This window comes from Abramis brama, assembly GCF_963993115.1.
Source record: "Abramis brama genome assembly, chromosome: 2".
Taxonomy (NCBI): Eukaryota; Metazoa; Chordata; class Actinopteri; order Cypriniformes; family Leuciscidae; genus Abramis; species Abramis brama.
Window position 1 is genome coordinate 42,016,240 of NC_139964.1, and position 19,769 is coordinate 42,036,008.

The following is a 19,769-nucleotide window of genomic DNA, read 5'->3' on the forward strand; positions in this document are numbered from 1 at the left end:
GTTCGCCCAAAAATGATATTTAACCCATGATTTACTCACCCTGAAGCCGTTCGAGATGCATATGTCAATCTTTTTTTACATCAAACAGCGACCAATCAGCCGCACTATGTAGATAACGACATGATTGCTAATAAATTGAGTTAAGGACCTATCAGCCTGCGTCATCTAAAGTTTCATGACAAAGTTTCATGTTTTTAATACGCTTCATGACGAACCATGTGCAAATTTATTAGTCAACACCATTTGCTAAATATTTTCTCCAAAAACTACAGTGAACCAAAGACAGTCTCAAAAACATGGTTTGAAATCACTGGTGTTTCTGACGTCACAAACTACCTTGTTACCAATCACGTCAACATGTGATCGTCAACAAGTGGATCTCTTAGCTGGTGCGAGTGAGTGGAGGCGGGGCTAATTTGCATATTCATAGAACCATGTATACGAAATGAGGCAAGGGTGTTCCATTCAAGTTATTTTAAGGCATGAAGAAAACATTTTCAAGAAAAAAAAAAAAAGTTTAAATATATCATTTTGGTGATCAAAGATTATTTTTTTTTGACTACAGGGGGACTCTAAAGACTCGACATGGAATGTAGGGACATCTATCATGCCTGACAGCCTGAGTAACTGCAAATAACTATTTAAGCCTTTGATTTTTCTCCTGTCACTTCGGTTTTAAGTCAAAAGCTAATTTACTAACATTATTTTAGGAAAAATCAATAACAGCAATAAAAGTGAGAGGAAGAATTTCAGAGCAATTTATTGCACCTCAAGATGCACTCCATGCTGATTCCTACAGGGAAACATAGAAGGCTCAATTTGATGTATAGTGGCTTAAAAGTCCATATGTATAGTTTTTTTTTTTTTTTTTTTTTCTCAACCAGCTATCGTAACCAATCACAAAGTCTGTTGCTTTGACTACTCAATTTAGAATTCAATTTAGTGTTCTGAAGTTCCAATGGCTAGATTGCCAGAATTGATAAACTCTTAGTTGAGAGCTCAATGTAGTAAGAACAGCGAGACTGATTTCTTCTCCCTTCACCCTGCTCTCCTTATTTAGGTGTTAATATATGGCATATACAACCATTAAGCAAGGAAATTAAACATGCTACAGAATAAAAGTCCCTGTTGAGAAACTGGTGATATTTGGGGTAATTAAATTATTAATTACCCCAAATATTTAATATTAATATTTAAAATTATTAATTACCCCAAATGCTCACACACATACAAGTGAAATGCTTTTACAAACACAACTGAAACGCTCTCATACATACAACTGAAAATATTACGCTCACACACACAACTGAAACACTCACACACACACAACTGAAATGCTCTCATACATACAAGTGAAATGCTTTTACAAACACAACTGAAACGCTCTCATACATACAACTGAAAATATTACGCTCACATACACACACACACTCACACACAACTGAAACGCTCACACACACACAACTGAAATGCTCTCATACTACATACAACTGAAATGCTCACACACATACAAGTGAAATGCTTTTACAAACACAACTGAAACGCTCTCATACATACAACTGAAAATATTACGCTCACACACACAACTGAAATGCTCTCATACATACAACTGAAAATATTACGCTCACATACACACACACACTCACACACAACTGAAACGCTCACACACACACAACTGAAATGCTCTCATACATACAACTGAAATGCTCACACATACAAGTGAAATGCTTTTACAAACACAACTGAAACGCTCTCATACATACAACTGAAAATATTACGCTCACACACACAACTGAAATGCTCACACACATACAAGTGAAATGCTTTTACAAACACAACTGAAACGCTCTCACTCACACAACTGAAAAGCATTTCAGTATGTTGTATGAAAACATTTCAGTATGTTGTATGAAAGCATTTCAGTATGTTGTATGAAAGCATTTCATTTGAAACGGAAGGTGGTAGTGATGTGTCGTTCATGAACGATTCATTCATTTTGAATGAATCTTTAATATTACTCGGGACTACTGAGTTGTCTCAGAGAGTGATTCGTTCATTTTGTGTTGACTGCGCATGTGCATTACGCAACATATGAGTCTGTACTGGAAACAGAAATTATTCATCTCTCTCGAGTCTTCATCCGTCCCAAACCCGGGTCCCAACGGGTCACGTGACTTGTCAACGTATTGAATACTACTTCACAACCTGTTTACAAACAAGCGTGTAGTTTTTTATTTTTTATTTTATTTTTACTTTTACAGTTACGTGATGCGTTTCTGTTCTCAAATGTATATAGGCTATATTTGTGAATTTCTGTCATGAAGATTATTTTCTATAACATTGAATGTGATATTTAAGAGTTGGTTAATGCAAAGCTTTATCCGTATGATATGGGAAACCACTTTGATGAGACTTGAAGAGATTTTCAGTTAATATCACAGACATATACAAATATGGGAAATATATTGACTATTCAAGTCTAACTTCACAAATTCAAGTCAATTAGACTATTACTAATTTTGAATCAACACAGTAGGCTAATTTATTTTTCTCTATTGAGTTGTTATATGATTTCGTCCTTGTGTTATTAATGAATAAAAATCAGTTTAAAAAATTGAAATGAAGTGTTATGTATTTTGGATTCATGCCTATTTTTGAGTCATTCACTATGTTTTTTAGTGTTATTTTAGTGATTTTTTTAATCACCTAAAGTTTGAAACCTAGACCTTTGTAACATAGCTTATAGGCCTATAGCCTATATATATTAATGTATTATATATATATATATATATATATATATATATATATATATATATATATAACAATGTGATATTATTATAATATATTATAATACCAGCAACAACAACAACAATAATAATAATAATAATAATAATAATAATAATAATAAAACACACCACAGATGCACAAGAAACATTTAGAAAAGAGATGGACAGGGGCAATAAAAAGATGGAACTTTTATTTTTCAGATAATGTTTATTGCACATATTTTGTATTTTAATTCCTAAATATAAAACAATATACATTCAGATGCAGTCAATAATACAAATCTAATGTTGTATTTGATGCGAGATACCAGCGGTCACGTGACAAAAGAACGAAGGACTCAAACCCGAAGACTCGAGAGATGAACTAATCATTTCTCTTTCCGCTACTGACAGCATAGCCTCTATGGGACTGACACTCTGGAAGAACGAAAGACTCGGACCCGTCCCGAACCCGAAGACTCGAGAGAGATGAATCATTTCTGTTTCCAGTACAGACTCATATGTTGCGTAATGCGCATGCGCGGTCAACACAAAATGAACGAATCACTCTCTGAGACAACTCGGTAGTCCCGAGTCATATTAAAGATTCGTTCAAAATGAATGAATCGTTCATGAACGACATATCACTACCACCTTCCGTTTCAACTGAAATGCTTTCATACTGAAATGTTTTCATACAACATACTGAAATGTTTTCATACAACATACTGAAATGCTTTTCAGTTGTGTGAGTGAGAGCGTTTCAGTTGTGTTTGTAACAGTGTATGTCTAAAAGTGGAGTTATACGCAGCCTAGTAATCCTGAAGAACTTGATTAGCTTGTTCAGGTGTGTTTGATTAGCGCTGGAGCTAAACTCTGAAGGAAAGTGGTTCTTGAGGGCCAGAGTTGCCCACCCCTGCTCTAAAAGCACCTGTGATAGTTATTCCATATTGACAGAAATAAGACACTACTGATGTAGCACTATTCCGTTTTCCTTTACTATGCTACACACTTAATACTCCAATATCATATTTAGCTTTCAGCCACAATACATTCAGAAATGTTAAAGGAAAATGGAAGGCTCTACCAATTCATGTCGTTCTAAATCCCTCCTTATCTCAAAATCTGAGTTGGCTGTTGAACAAAAGGAAGTGCAAATTGGAAAATAAAGATTGCTCTGACACATGAACAGATGAACTGGCAGTAGGAAAAAATATGTGTGGACTATGGGCAGCACAGCTGATCAGTCGTTTAAAAGTCGTTGTGCAATGTTATTCAAAAACTAAGACAACTTCTAGATGAAACAAATACGACTTGACTGAAGCTGAAGGACAGGGGACAAGAACAGCAGAACTGTTTGTATATTCATAGAATGTTAATGAGAAATATTGTTCACATCACTTGTCAAGACGGATAGGGGGAATGGAAATCGGCATTCACGTTTGTTTATTTGTTCTCAGCTGTCATAGTTTGATATAGAAGCAAATGGCTAAAGAATATGATTTTGTTTCGTGTGGGATGTTTTGGTAAGACAAGATTACACAGGACCTATGTCTCATTGAAAGGCTTTACTTCTTAAATGAGAATATGATAGGAGGGAAGATAAAGAAAGCAATGGTTAGCATGAGTGAATTTTCTCCCCCCTACTGCTGTCTAATTGATTCGGATTTGCTTGACATTATTGTGAACTTTTCAAAGAACAGAAGTCATCAGTTTATCTTATAACAACCACAAAAAGGAATCATTTTCAAATATTGATCATCTAAAATTAACAAGTTGTGCACTGGGATAAAAAAAAAAAAAGAAGTGCTATAGCCTTTAGAATTGTAAATATCAAGTTAACCACAAGCTGTAATTTAAAACACAAAAGAAAGTAGGATATAATTTTAATGGGCTTATCAATTACAAGAAGGCAAGTATATTTTGCATTTAAAATGGAATACATTTTTTACTGATGCTAAAATGTGTGATTATTGTGAAAGGAAACAGCTTCACATTGTTATCGTCTTCCTGGGTGCAAAGTCAAATAAATCTGAAGACACGTTTTTAGAAAATACTGTGATATTTTATTAAAAATGCGGCAGAAAAATTTTATACAGGTGGCCAGCCAGAAATATCTATCACTTAAGGCAAAAACTGCAAACAATATAAGACAAACTATTATTTAGAATCCTACATTTGACCCTTGTACTGACAGTTCAAGAACCAAGGGTTAACATGTATCATGAACTGATATAATATACAAATGTAACTTTATGAACTAATTTATTCATTTTTAAATTCTTTCCTGCGCTTTCAACATCTTTATTATAGGATGCAGAACTGAAAAATATCAGGGTTATTTTTTTATTTTTTATTTTTTGTATTTATTTATAGTAATCATAATTATTTTTATGTACACTCATTCACTTGTGTTTTAACCCAAAATATCACAAGCCTGGCACAATACTTTACATATTGCTAGCATTTTACGAATAGAAATATCTAACACATACTTCTTTACAAACATATCCAACTAATATAGATACCCAAATCCACTGCCTGTGTTATTTATTTATAGATATTTTTAATTATACAATGCTGGTCACATCTGAAGCTCAGGCAGTGATGATACAGAATAATAATAATAACAAAAAAGAGATTTATGCAGTAAATCAAATGCATATGGGATGTGGGTAAAAGTTGCTCGATTTACATCCACCCTCCTTCATCAAACCCCCAAATGATTAAAAAAAAAAAAAAAACATTACAACCAGTCTCTGAACAGCTTAAATAGGCAAATTCACCCAGCTCTGTAATGTAATTAGATGCAGTCTTTCATTTTTAACATCTGTATGGGGTCACGGTATGGGGTTATCAAATGTAAAGTAGCAGTCAAACATGCAATATTCGTCAAACATCGGGACAAAGGAACACTCAAATGACTGAAATTGATATTTAGAGGCTTTGGAATAAGAATGCTGTCCTCTCTTTTATTTCTTTTTCAGGTGTAAAGGCTGTTTAGCACAGACATGATTTCAAAAAGAAAAAGAAAAGATAATGACTGATTTATTTACACGCACCTTAACGAAAGCGTAAGCTCATTAATAGTCATATTTTGAACTAAACAACAATAAAAGCTTTTGTAATTCTTTTAATATTTGTATTTGACTCACAAGTATTTACATGTTGTCACTTTTACAAATTTTGTCATTATTACATTTCAGGCTGGGATTTTTGAGATCAGTCCACATGTTCGGTATGTGACACTCTCAGAAAATAATATGAATGTGTTCGTCTGAAATATAATTCTCGCATAATAACATTGCTCTCATTGTTGCTCTTGGTATATGACACATGTTATGGCACATACAAAGCTTTGTTAGATCCTTTAACCTCTGTCGTTTGTGTGTATATTGTCTATGCAAGCAAAAAAGTCCTTCAGAAAGAGTTATTGTCTTTTGGTGTAAAGTCCCCTGCCTTTAACAAGCTTGGCTCCAAATAAAGTATTACTTTAGTAACATTCATTTTTTTTTTCGCAAGTAGGTCATTTTTGACTTTGATATATTCTGCAAGAAGGCTTCATAGGAAAATAACATCTCATCCACCATGATAAGTCTCAAAGTGGAACAAAGTCAGCACAGTTTGCCATGACAAACAAAGGTCCTTAACCACCAATGCCTTAGCAGACCGTGTCCATTAGAACTGAAAAGGATCTTTCAGAAGCTATACCCTGGTGGTGGAGTGCCCATGGGGTAGGTTGGTACTGTTCTGACTACCTCCAAAAGTGTTGAAATTGTGCAGGGGCTGCATTCCGGCCAGAGAGTTAGGAATCATTGTTATGGTACTTGGCGTCATCAGCGGGATGTCATCGGGCGAACGTCGCAGAGTAAGCGTATAATCGGCCGGGCAGGTGAGACGAAGAGTATCGTGGGCCTGTAGTGAATCGCACTCATGATGGTGCTCATGTTCCATTTGCTGCTGTTTCATCTGAAGTGACATCAGCTCCTCGCTCTGCAAATGTGCTATGTCATTAGTGTTAGCCACCACATTAGCCGGAGCAGAGTTCCTCTGCGGGCTGGGCCCTCGTCGATTGGATTCGTGACGACGCTTATCCTTCTTGTAGTAAAGTGCTGCAAAGGCCAGAATGTTGAGGAAGAGGAGAGATGCACCCACCGCGATGGTCACACTGAGCTCAGTAGAGTAATCTCGCTTTGTCTCGATAACCACCGCTGAGTCGTCACCCAGATCATTGCCTTTACGCTGGTCTGTAGTTTGTTTGGTGTTGGCGGGAGGAACACCAGGATGACGAGTGGTGGACGGCCATGTTTTACCTAGTCTCTTAGTGTATGGGAATGGTGTAGTATCCTGAGGAGGTATCTTAGTCGTGGTCGAGACATATTGAAAAAGTTCATTGATGTTATGAAGATGAGGTACCAGCTCTAACCAGAAAGCAACCTTAGTTGCGCGATAGTGGTCTCTCACCCTTGGCTTCAGCCCAATGTGTAAGTAGAGCTGGTCTTTGGGGTTGTATTTAGACCAGGCCACTTCCTCGAAACGGTTAGGCTTTGTGTGGATGAATTTGGTGTCCTGTGGAACTGGTTGATTTGGATCCCTAAAACGAGAAGTAAAAAGAAAACATCAGTATTTGCCTGACAATTTAGAAGCAAAAAGCTTTTTAAATGCAGTGTGTGCTTTAACATTGTTACAGAGTAATTGAAATCACCTTTATTTATATGAAACTAATTGATTGTTTCAAAGCAGCTTCACAGTAATAAACAGGAACATAACCATCAAATGCAAACTTCATCATATATTATACAAATTCCACTGTAAAGCAGCTCTACAGAAGACAATAGTGTTGTTATTCAGTAAGTCAGTTCAATAACAGTGTTGATGTTGCAAAATGTGTCAATCAAATTGTCTATAAGGCAGCTAGATCTACAGAAAACAGTGGTGTCATCATCCAGCTCAATTAGATTTGAGTTTTATTCTAATTCAATAGTGCCAGTGCAGTCTAAGTGAATCAATAATATTACTTAATATTAAGTATCTTTTAAACCCCAACTAAGCAAGCCAAAAAGGACATCTCATCTGGCCAAATGTGTTTATGAGCACATACATTCCATATTATAGCTTAACCTCCATCAGTATGTTCATTCAGTTTCATAACAAACTGAATTCTGCTCAGTACAATTTCATAACTGACACACTTGAACTAAAAAATACAGCATTGGTCTGTATTTGAACAGACATTACTGGTATAGCTTTCCCAGCTACAAAAAAGAACATACCTAGAAAAAAAAAGTTTTACCCGGAAAGCCAATTTACCACTCCTACACATTATTCAGTCTGGGAGTAGCAGACAACCTAGCCGGGCATAAAAGGTTTCTAAATATGGAGATGAGGTGGTAAAAAATGAGCCGGCGTTTCTCTCTGAGTGCATTAGCACTGTCAAGGATTGTTTCTGAAGCAATAGCTTCACTTATCCACAGATTTTGCTCAACATTTGTTTGTTTATAAAATTGGCCTCAGTAGTCATCTTTTGTCATCGGGCTTTTTACATAGCTTTGCAGAGCACAAATATTTTAACAACAATTTGATATGACAGATAGAAAAATAAGTTGACTTTGCAGTGGTTTTAAAGGTATTTTGAATGCATGAACTTAAACTTATGAGGGGAAATTTACCTTTATACTGTCATTTGCTTCAATATGAATGTGGAGACAATAGAAATAATAAATAAAAAATTAGCAAGAAACATGTAGCACAAGCAGGGGATTTTAGAAACTATACAACCCCATATGTGGCCATTTATGCCCTCCCGAATGTGGTCATACCCTGGACATGGTGCCCCTGAACACATGCCCAAATGCCCATATGGTTAATCCAACCATGGCAGGCCGGGCAGCGAGGTGGAACGCACGTCTGACAGAGCAGTGTGGTGTCCCATAGAGAACATTGCCGCTCTGGGTGAATATGGCGACTCTAGCAGGGTCTTCTTCTTTTTTTTTTTTTCTTTTTTTTTTTACTATTTAGTATTTTTATTATTTGTACTATTTAGTTAGTACATTCAAAGAAAAAAGAAAAAAAAGAGGACCCTGCTAGAGTCAGGCCATATTCACACAGCAGCGTAATTCGGTTGTCAGTCATGTATTTGAGTCCTTAATACAGTTACGTTAATACACAGTTCAGTTATTTACAGGAGTGTAACACCCATACATTTTCAGGACTCACAACCGCATTCTCAAAAAAGCAGCGCAGTGTGAACAGACTCGACTCGACGACTAGTTGTCTGTTAGTTCATTCAGTTTAATTCTTAATATAATTAATAATTATGTTCACATAACCTTTCTGTTAAGTGCAATGAGTAATACTTGAGTGAAATGAACTCATTTGACTATGATAATTTATGATCATAGAGCTTTAAATCGGACACATTCCATGATGTGGCCGTATGCTTTGTCATGATGTAGGCTAGTGCACTGTCATTTCATTACATTTAAAGGTGTTGAAAAATATGAATGAGATATTATATATATATATATATAATTTAATTTGTAAATTTTTTTGATTATTTATTTATTTCAGCCACTATGACAGCCACTATTTTAACAGCTGAAAGGTTGGAGAAATAATTGTATAATTAGAAAGAAAAAACGTACTTTTTTCATTCAGCCCATTTTTATTTTCTTTTTTTTTCTTTTTTTTTTTATGTTGGAACAGCTTAAAACTGTTCTGAATGGACATGTGGTCAACCAACAGTTCTGATATTTAGTACATTACTGTGGTGATTCATTGTTTGTATCACTCCATTTATCTGTGTTTGCAGCATTCCAAACAAGCTGTCAGTCTGTGTTGCTTGGCGACATCAAAAACTTTTACATACTGCATGGCCTCGTGCATCACAGCCAAGCTGGTATTCAGTAAAACAGTGCTCATATTATTTAATTATTGCCTGCAGTATACAGTCTTCACAGGCTTATATTCAAATTGTTCACATTCTAACCAATATGCTACTTCATTTTGAATACGAAAACCATTTCCATGGTTAAATCCACTGTATCCTTAGACAGCATCAGGGAATGTTATGCTTCATTTCCAGTGAGTATACTTGTAATGCCTGATATCCATATTGATTTTCACTTTCATTAACAGATTTGTCTCTCCCAGCCAGAATTTGGCAAACGGCGTGATTCCATGATGCATAAATATTTACTTAAAGATCCACTTAATGGTGTGTGCAAAATATAACTGGGAATAGTCATTTTTTCACATTTTCTTTTATGCTTCTTGGAACTAATATCTGTGTAGGGCCATTATCGTCATTTGTAATGTAATGCACAATATTGACAATATTGCATTGCTTGTAAAGCTAACTGCTGTGTTAACCAGTAACAATAAACAACTGAATTGCACAAGCATTCAGGCTGGAAGTGGCAAGTGAAGAGTCATTTACATCACCTCTTATATCGTATTACTCCTCTAAAACACTCAGTGGAAGTATTCTGCCTCCAGCGAGAGACAGACCTCTTCTGAGGTTTCACTGTCAATGATGGGCTATTATTTCAACCCAAATGCTTGGTTGAGGGTAAGCTTTGGGTTATTTTTTTTCCATTGTTGGATATGTTTTGTGTTACCCAGCCGTTGGGTAAGTGGCTGGGTCAATCTCACTGACAGTGGGAACAATACACTCCTCCCCCACCCTCCGACATAACAAGCCAGCGGCGGAGCTACTAGAACACAGCTGTTGAGATACAGAGCTTTTTGTATCATCTTCAGGAGAGAGCAGTTCTCTGTGCCGCAAAATTGGTGCATGTCCTCTGTGAAATAAAGGTTTGTATACATTTTATAAAGTCTTATAAAGTCATCTATAAAGTCTTTACAGTGCTGTAAGTATTTTATGCAACGCAATAAACAGGGATGAGATGTCAGTCAGCTAAATGTGTCAACATGCTAAACCCAACATGCCCTTGGTTGGGTTTGCTCATGTTTGATTGAGCCATGAGATGCAAAACAACCTAAATTGGGTTTCTTTCAACTAACATTTTAGTTTTTTCCTTCTTTCAAGGAAAGGTTCATCCCAAAATTAAAATTATGTCATTAGAATGTACCCTTAGGTTGTTTAAAAAATGTATGACTTTTATGTTCTTCAGAATAAAGAAGTAGGCCTATACCAAATTATTATTTTATTTTTTTGTGGACAAAAACAGTTAAGTGAACTTTTTTCAAAATATTTGCTTTTGTGTTCCTCAGAAAAAAAAAAAAGTCTGTTGTTGGTGTAATAAAATGTATGTGTACAATATATACAACACATCAAATCCACAAAGCCAGCATTGCAAAAAGAAATGTCCACTTGACATCCTGAGTACCAGTGCATGTTAATTTTCCTCATTAATGACCCATGTTGCTCTCTCCAGTCTGAGCATCAGAGCTTGACAGTCATTGCAACAAAGGAAGGCTTACAAATGAGACATTACGTTCTGCACATTTTCCTCCACGGTATTTATTCACCCTGTTTTTTTGGAAACACTCAGAGAGGCTGATATCATCAACACTGGAGTGTTTACCAGAGTCTGGAGTGACTCTCTTGCAAAGCGAGCATTCTCCAAGTGCTGCTGAAATTGCTTTCGTTTTTCCTCCTCTGTTTTAAAGTACTCGCGCTGAGAGAAACACTTAGCCAGCGAAGGGAGAGCAGCCTGACGTGAGGTACTGATGAGCCTGCCAATCTATCTCCTGACACACAGGTATCAGCTGGAGTGGTGCCAAACAGCAGAGGCTGTTCTGCCTATAAACTGTGAATGGAGCCCTGAAAGTGTGAGTAGGCCCCAGTCACTTATATCTGGAGGAGGTTTGGGATGAATTGGGCTTGCACTGAGTAAAGTGATGCTGTAGGGAACGAAAGCAGATAAAGAACCCCATAACTCATGGCTACTTAAGAGCTGGTCTGATAGCATTAAAAATATGATATGAGTGACAATGTTGAGTCTTTAAATTGTGATATGCGAGGAGACCGCAAAGGCCTCTGAAGATTGTGATCTGTGGCTGTGGCAATTAACAACAACAATTATTTACAATAAGAATCTTAAGATATCTTAATGGACATTTAAACTGAGTTATAATGCTAAGGAAAAACAGCAAAAAAACAAACAAAAACATTTTCAATATATGTACGAGTTCATATTTTTATTCTTATAAAGAAAAAAAAAAGAAGAAAAATGTGTATAATGTTACTGACCTTAATAACAAATGAAAAAGATTACAAATAATTTTCTGCAAATATCTGACACTTTTGATTGGAGCCTTAGTTCAGTTATGCAGTGTATATGTTTAATTAACAGAACAGAAAAATAAAGGCTTTAACTTACCCCGTTTTAGCGAAATTCGTCCAATAAGTCATTACCACCGCTGAAAGCATGACATCGTTTTTGGAAAAATTGCAGTTAAAGAGATCAGTGGGGCCAATCATGGGAATTCCAAACACATAAGGCACCTCGTCTCCATGTGCTGAATCAGACCAGCTAGGTTTCATTTCACTCTGACAATGGTGGTAGAATGCATAAAAGTACGTTGGAGATCCGTACTGAGCATGAAGGTCTGCCGTAGCTACCGCTGGTGCCACCCATTGGTGATCGGTGAAGAGTGCAACTAGAGTCTTTCGTCTGGTCTCCGGATTCTCTTTGTCAGCCCAGTCGGTATACATGAACTTGATGGTTTCTCGGAGCGTATCCTTGCCTTCGGGATAACCATAGAGGTGGTCCACAAAATCAGACACAGCAAAGTCAAAATCGTTTGCAGAGACACCATCCTCACTGTCCACGATGCCATCCACAAATTTAAAACCCTCACCCTGGTTGACGCCAAGCATGATGTCATAGTTGAGGAACTCTCCCTGCTCCATCAGAATTTGGGGGTCATCAGGGATGACGTCACCATCGATAACTGGACCAAAAGCAATGTGGTACTTGGCCTGTGTGATGTACTGTTCGATTAGCTCCTTGTAGTTTTTGTTCTGTAGACATTCCACCAGATCTATAGTATCTAGCATGTTGCAGCCCACCTTCTCAGCTAGTATGCGGGTGTATTTGGCTGGCTGGTAGTTGACGGCCCAGCTTGATAGAGCAGTCCCACTCTGGATAATGGCTTTCTGAAACAAATCTGAAAATAAAAATAAAGAGAAAGAAACAGCAATTAATATATATAAAAAAACAAAAAACAATTTTCCCAAAAATTTGAATTACTTGACATGCGAGAAACAAGTGAGGTTTGTTTCTTATGTTTCATACAAGCACGATTGCGCTTCCATATGAGATGTCCTTTATGCAAGTGCATTGATCAATGTTTTATGCAAAAAAGTCTAAATTAAATCTGATAATGAATCAATCATGTCTTTTTAGAAGACTTGGATTAAACTACTTGATTCATATGGATTACTTTTACAATGTCTTTAAATACATTTTTATAAGCATAGTTTTACTTTTAAAGGAAGGAACATAAATCTATCAGGTGTAATTAAAAATATCTTAATTTGTATTTTAAAGGTGAATGAACGTTTCATGGGTTTGAAATGACATGAGAGTGAGCAAATGACAGATTTTTCATTTTTAACTATTCCTTTAACACTATTCAAAGTGAGAACTGAAGGAAAACAATGATCACAACAATAGTGAAATTGAAGAAACAAATATCAAGGTATTTGTTTATTTCATATTTTATAATACAATGTCTCATTGGAGACTTCAGTTGGAAATGAAAGAGCATGTAGAAAATAATACTTTGTAATGAGGCCTGGGATTTTTGTCCCATCTTATTGTCATGGGTAAGTAATATCAGTCAGACGCCAACTAATATGCATGTGTCTTGTAGCTGTACCTTTGTCAGCTCAGCCAGGCGTGGCCATAACACGTTGACACAGATTGTGTCCTAGAAAATAGCAATACCTCAGGGCACGGACCTCACTAGGCTGAACCAAGGCTTTGACGCACTGACACTGAGAGAAAAATAGCCTTCACTCAAGTTTATAATGTCAAAAATATGAAAATATATCAAGAGAAAAAAAGTCAGTACTGTCTAGAGCTTTTTAAAATATCGGGCATTAAAAATAAAAATAGTAATATCAATGCCCAGACAGTGGGGCTTCGCAGACCCTTCCCATAAAGCAAAGACTTACAATATGTTTTAAACTGTAAAATTAAGTCCAAATCAAGCCCAGATGCATCATGGGTTTGTCATGCACATTGAGCTGTACATGTGGAATCTTAACATAATGACAAGAATAAAAACAGGAAATATCTGCATTTTCTTTTTGTTTTAAAATAAGCTTTTTGTAGATCAGAAAATGGTTTGATATCCTGAGGAATGTATGATTAATTTTCTTCTTCTTCTAGTATCAAGTAGTATCAAGCATAAAAATAAAGTTGGCTACATCTACTTATTGCATATTGCAAGATGCATTGCAAAAAATGCTAATGGATGAACATCTATGTCATAAGGCAAACATAAAAAAAGCTCAAGGCATTTTCTTATGGTACACCATTATACTCTTTAGAGTGCCTGACATGTATCTGAAGACAAAGGGCTCAGATGAACAGCAGGAGTAACAAGTGAAAATAAATGCCTTTGCTTGTTTCACAATTTACATTATGCAATTCATTCATAAATCATGGACGACCTTTTAGACCGGAACACCAGGAGAGAACTGTACATCTTGTCCTGTTATTTTGATCAAATATGGCACTTCCTTATTTGGTGTTGTGTTAGTGCTAGAGTAACTGTAGCCAGAGGTCATTTGATCCATTACTAGATTTCGTCTGCTATCTAGCCAGGCTGGACATTGAATGTAAAATCTATTTTTATAGTGGAACAATTGAGTTTCAGATGAATGCCTTGTAGGGGTTGTTGTTACAATGAAAATGGCATGCAGCCAGGCACATTGGGACAGAAGATTCTACCTCAAAGAAAGAGAGAAACAAATGGAAACACTTTACAAAAAGGTATCATTAGTTAATGTTAAGGATTGCATTAACTAACAATGAGTAATACATCTGTTACAGAATTATTATTTGTTGTTAATGTTAGTTAATAAAAATTAAACTGTTCATTGTCAGTTCATGTTAGCGCATGTTCATTAATATGAACAGATATTACATTTTATGTTATAATGTATTAGTAAATGTTAAAATTAACATTAACTAAGATTACCAAATGCATTATAAGTGTTTTTCATTGTTAGTTCATATCACCTAATATAGTTAACTAATGTTAACAGATGGAACCTTTTACCAAAAGATAATTGCAATTTAGGATATTTTCATAACTTAGTTTGTTCGTTTTTTTTTTATTTTTTTTTTATTTTTTTTTTTAAGCATGGATTACAAGGGTTAAAGTGTTTGTTGTTGTTTTTTTTTTTTTGTTTTTTTTTGGTTTTCTTTAACAAGGCAACATGCATAAATGGACTAAAACGGGGGTGTCCAAACTCGGTCCTGGAGACCAACTGTCCTGCAGAGTTTAGCTCCAACTTGCCTCAACACTTTCTAGAATGCCTATTAAGACCTCAATTAGCTGGTTCAGGTGTGTTTAATTAGGGTTGGAGCTAAACATTCCAGGGCTGAATCCGAAATTCCCCCCAATACCTCCATTACTATTCCCTACTTTAGTCCACTATTACAGTTCACTTGAAGGAGTGAATGAAAAAGAGTGAGCGAATTCGGACAGCCGTTGAAAGTACATCAGCTGTACACCTGTTATTGCGGTGTAACGCAAATGGCTTTCCCCAAAAATTATGCCAGTTTGGACACCCTTGGACTAAAATTTATTAATGCAAGTCACATGTGAGTTAATGGCTCTCTCATTGGTCATAAGTGCTCTGTTTATGTTAGTGGGACAACAATTCGGCTTTTTTTTTCTAAAAAGCATTACTTTTATGTATTAATGAGTCTGGACATAAATTAAGCAATGTTTCAATGCACCTATTTAGCAGAAGAGCAATTAGATGGTATTTTCAGATAAATAGGTGCATATTGATTGATTTGCAATGACGTCCTAGTGCACATATTTTACCTCATCTTTGCTCCAGTTTATCTGATTCGTTCTGCTAGCCAAACAAACAATGTTGTATGTAATACAGTAAAGTTCATGCATAAAGAAATTGGTTCTTTCATCTGCTGAGTCAGACTGCTATCTCACCAAATGTGAACCGCTCCAAAATTTGTCTTCAGTTGGACTGAGATCACCTGAAGAATTGTTTGATCCAGATCTGAATTTGATTGTCATCTTAAATGAACAAAACTATGAGAGAAAACACATCATGTTCCGAAACAAATGCTCTAAATGATCCATGTGTGAAATCGGTCTTAATATCTCTTATTAAATGGCTCTCTGAAATGCTTTATTCTGATTGATCAGCCATGACATTCCAGGATCTGTTATTCCCCGATTGTGACCATCGTCAATATACGCTGTATAATGACCACTCGTCCCAGTATTTGAGGCCAGCTCTTCTTTCATGTTTCTTTTATCATACCATAGACTCACTATCTCTCTTTTCTTTCAAATGCAGCTGATGCCATCATGTGCCTAATGACAGTATTTACTGTAAATTAAACTTCTGTATGTTGTAGTGTTCGTCTTGTTTTCCGTACGATTATTATGTACACTGTAATGGATTATGAGAAGGGGTGGAACGGTACACAGAAGTCACGGTTCGATTCATGCCTCGGTTCAGACATCACTGTTCGGTATGAGTTCGGCACAATGGAGGGAAAAGCAAAACAAAAATATAGAAGGCAATTTTTTTTATTGCGCATGTCTCAGGCTGTACCACCAAAGGAAAATAAATGTCTTAAGCTTTGTATTTTTTAAATAAGTTTTATTAATAAAGTAAAGGCATAGAACCAGTTTATTTGTAGTGCATTGACAATAGTTTTATTTAATTAGTTTATTAATTAAATTAATAAAAAGACAAAATATGATATGATATACATAGATATACATATACATAGATATGTTTGGTAATATTGAATTTGCTATATTTCAGAACAATATATTTGTTTTCCTTAAAATTTTAATTAACACTAACTTTATTCTCATCTGAATTATAAATAATTGATTTCTGTATAAAATAATACTACCATTGAAAACACATTTGATTTTCTTGTTTAATCAATGTTGAATGTGTAACTTAAAAATAAACAGATTAGTCCTCTGTTTGAGGACAAGAAATGAAAACCAATAGCCTGGCAAGCCAGACCTACATCAAGATGTTGGGTCTGGCAACTCACCATAGACACGGCTCAATCCGAGGGGCGGGATAAACGTCTTTCAAATTCCCTCTGCACGCAATAGGACAGCGATTCAACCAACCAGAGCGTTTTCCCAACAGCGGAGCTAGTTGATAGATTAAACTTTTGGCAAAACTACGAACACATCTTCCTTTTTTTAAGAATGACTTAAGTGCCGTTCTATGCTCTTTTCTCAAAGAAAAACCTAACTCCAAGACCTCCAGAGTCGCGGACAAAGCCGATTCGAAAGATGTTCGCCAGCAGCAGCAGCCATTCTTTGTTTTCAAGTAGCAGGGAACCGTCGCAACTCTGTCGTCATATGTTAAGCCCGCCCCGCCTACTCTATGCACGACGTGATTGGCCTGACCCAATTTAGGTTTTTGCAGCTCGAAAGTCAATGGAGAGTTGCTAGACTGCCCTGGCTGCAAAATACATTTTGCTGCCGCTAGGGTGCGTCTAGATTTCTAGGCTAGAAAACCAATGCAATATGATGAATGTCCAAAAAATGGCACCCACAGACTGTTTTTAAATGGGGATGGAGAAGTATTTTTTTGCTTTTAAACAGTGTGTTTGTGATTTTGGTTGGGTAACAGTTGTAGGTTTGTTTGTACAGTTTGACAAGAGTTTACAGTTTGACAAAAGCACAATGTTGTGTTTTGTTGGGAGTGTACACAAATATAAGTAAACACTTTGTAGTTTGAATGATGTCCTATATGAACAAAATGACGGAGTATGTTTTTATGTTTCCACTGATTGCGCCCGCGCCTCTCTCCCTCTCTCTCTCTCTCTCTCTCTCTCTCTCTCTCTCTCTCTTCAGAGCTAAGGCGGAGCTACAGATTATGTGTCCCTAAAGAACCCGTGTATCTAACAGTGGTTCCACATTACATTAATTAATTTGCACATGAGTTTTATCTATTTTTTATACCGTGTATTCTCCGTGTATATTCATGCACCGAACCGTGACGCCCATACAGTTTCGGTTCAATACGAATACATGTACCGTTCCACCCCTAATTATGAGGTAATAAACAGGTACAATTTTAAACTGGCTTCTTCTCAAATCAGTATTATATACACCTGTCATTATTTACATTGTGAAAAATCCACAGGGAAATCCAGGAAACTGTGTCAGAACCATTACACTGGAAACCAAAGAAAGCGCTCAGAAATGCTGTGTGACACGTACAAGACTTCACAATGAATGAGTGAATACACAGGGCTTACAGGCAGTTAACAAGGGTATTGACACACAGGTGGAAGTCCGGACAATGGGTTTTGGGAAATGCAGTCCATGATGAGATAACAAAGACAGAGGGAGTGCCCTCTGGTGGCTATCATAGGCTGAGTGCCTATGATAGCCACCAGAGGGCACTCCCTCTGTCTTTGTTATCTCATCATGGACTGCATTTCCCAAAACCCATTGTCCGGACTTGCCACCTGTGCTGGCAGGTGTGACAACAAGAAAATAGGTAACACTTTACAATAAGGTTTAATTTGCTAGCAGAACAAGATCAAATGTTGTATTTGCTAACATTAGTTAATGCACTGTGAATTAACATTAACTTTTTTTTTTTTTACTAACATTAAAAATGTTAATAAATGCTGTAAGAATATATTGATCATTGTTAGTTTATGTTAGTTAATGCATTAACTAATGTTAACAAATGAGAACTTATTGTAAAGTGTTACCAGGAAATATGCATTTATTTGTGATAACAACGGGCTAGATGTTGTCACGGCGGTGTGTAGACAGACTGAAGATGAAGGCAGATGATGAAGTATAAATGCAAACTTTAATAATAATCCACAGATAATCCACATACGGGGCAAGAAAACACACCCTACCATTAACGTGACCAGAAAGAGAATGAGCGTGAGGGTACATTTTAGGGGCTGTTTGCATGACACCGTTTCAACTAAAAACGTAAAACTTTGTATGCGTTTTGGCCGTTAATTTACATGACAACAGTCTTTTGGGTGCCTGAAAACGCAAACTTTTGAAAACGGGTTTCAAAGTGCAAGTTTTTGAAAACGGTCTCCATGTAAACAACAAAAAACGTGAATCTGTGGAAACGATGATGTCATGCACATGCATATTACGTGTTCAGCCTATAGTGTTTCATTGCCATCTAATGGTCTGGCAGCAGGACACAGGGTTTTTAGTCGATTTTGCGGATTCGTCTGAATGGGGATCATTTTGACAATGATGTCATCTGTACGCAGAAAACTCAAAGGACCGAAACCATAGCAACCAGAAAGCGCGGGAATATAAACAAAGAAAAACAGGAACTGAAGAAATACTAATTGAACTAAAAGTCCATGAACTAACCTAAACTGAACATAATGGTGACACATGTACATTATCCCATAAATTCTGACGTTATATCTCACAATGTGACTTATTATTTTATCTCACAATTACCCATTTAATTTTTTTGCTCCAGGTCAGAAATGGGTTTGATGGTTTGATAACAAAATGGTTTGATAACATTGTACTATGTCTAATTGTCAGTTTATTACAAAATGCTTTTTACCTTCTGAATAGTGTGACAGGGTCAGCAAGCTTACACAGGATGCCCCAGCTCCTGATCCAAATATAGTCACCCTTTTTGGGTCGCCTTTGAAAGCCTGGATATTCTCTTTGATCCACCTGAGTGCTTGGATCTGGTCCAATAGCCCATAATTCCCTTTGGCTGCCTGGTCACCTGTACTCAGGAACCCTAGTGAGACAACAAACATACAAAAT

General features: G+C 36.3%; 1 protein-coding gene across 2 annotated transcripts in view; it reads right to left on the reverse strand.

Annotated features, from left to right (window-relative positions):
* Positions 1-4,818: 4,818 nt before the first annotated feature.
* The window catches only part of nlgn4xa (neuroligin 4 X-linked a), a 124,192-nt gene continuing 109,241 nt past the window's right edge, over positions 4,819-19,769 (reverse strand). For both annotated transcript variants that reach the window (XM_084106986.1, XM_084106985.1), the window contains 3 exons: positions 19,558-19,743; positions 12,113-12,902; positions 4,819-7,359 (listed from right to left, as the gene is read on the reverse strand). In XM_084106986.1, the coding sequence (XP_083963112.1) occupies positions 6,471-7,359; positions 12,113-12,902; positions 19,558-19,743 (1,865 nt within the window). In that variant the 3' untranslated portion in view covers positions 4,819-6,470. The remainder of the gene's footprint in view (positions 7,360-12,112; positions 12,903-19,557; positions 19,744-19,769) is intronic.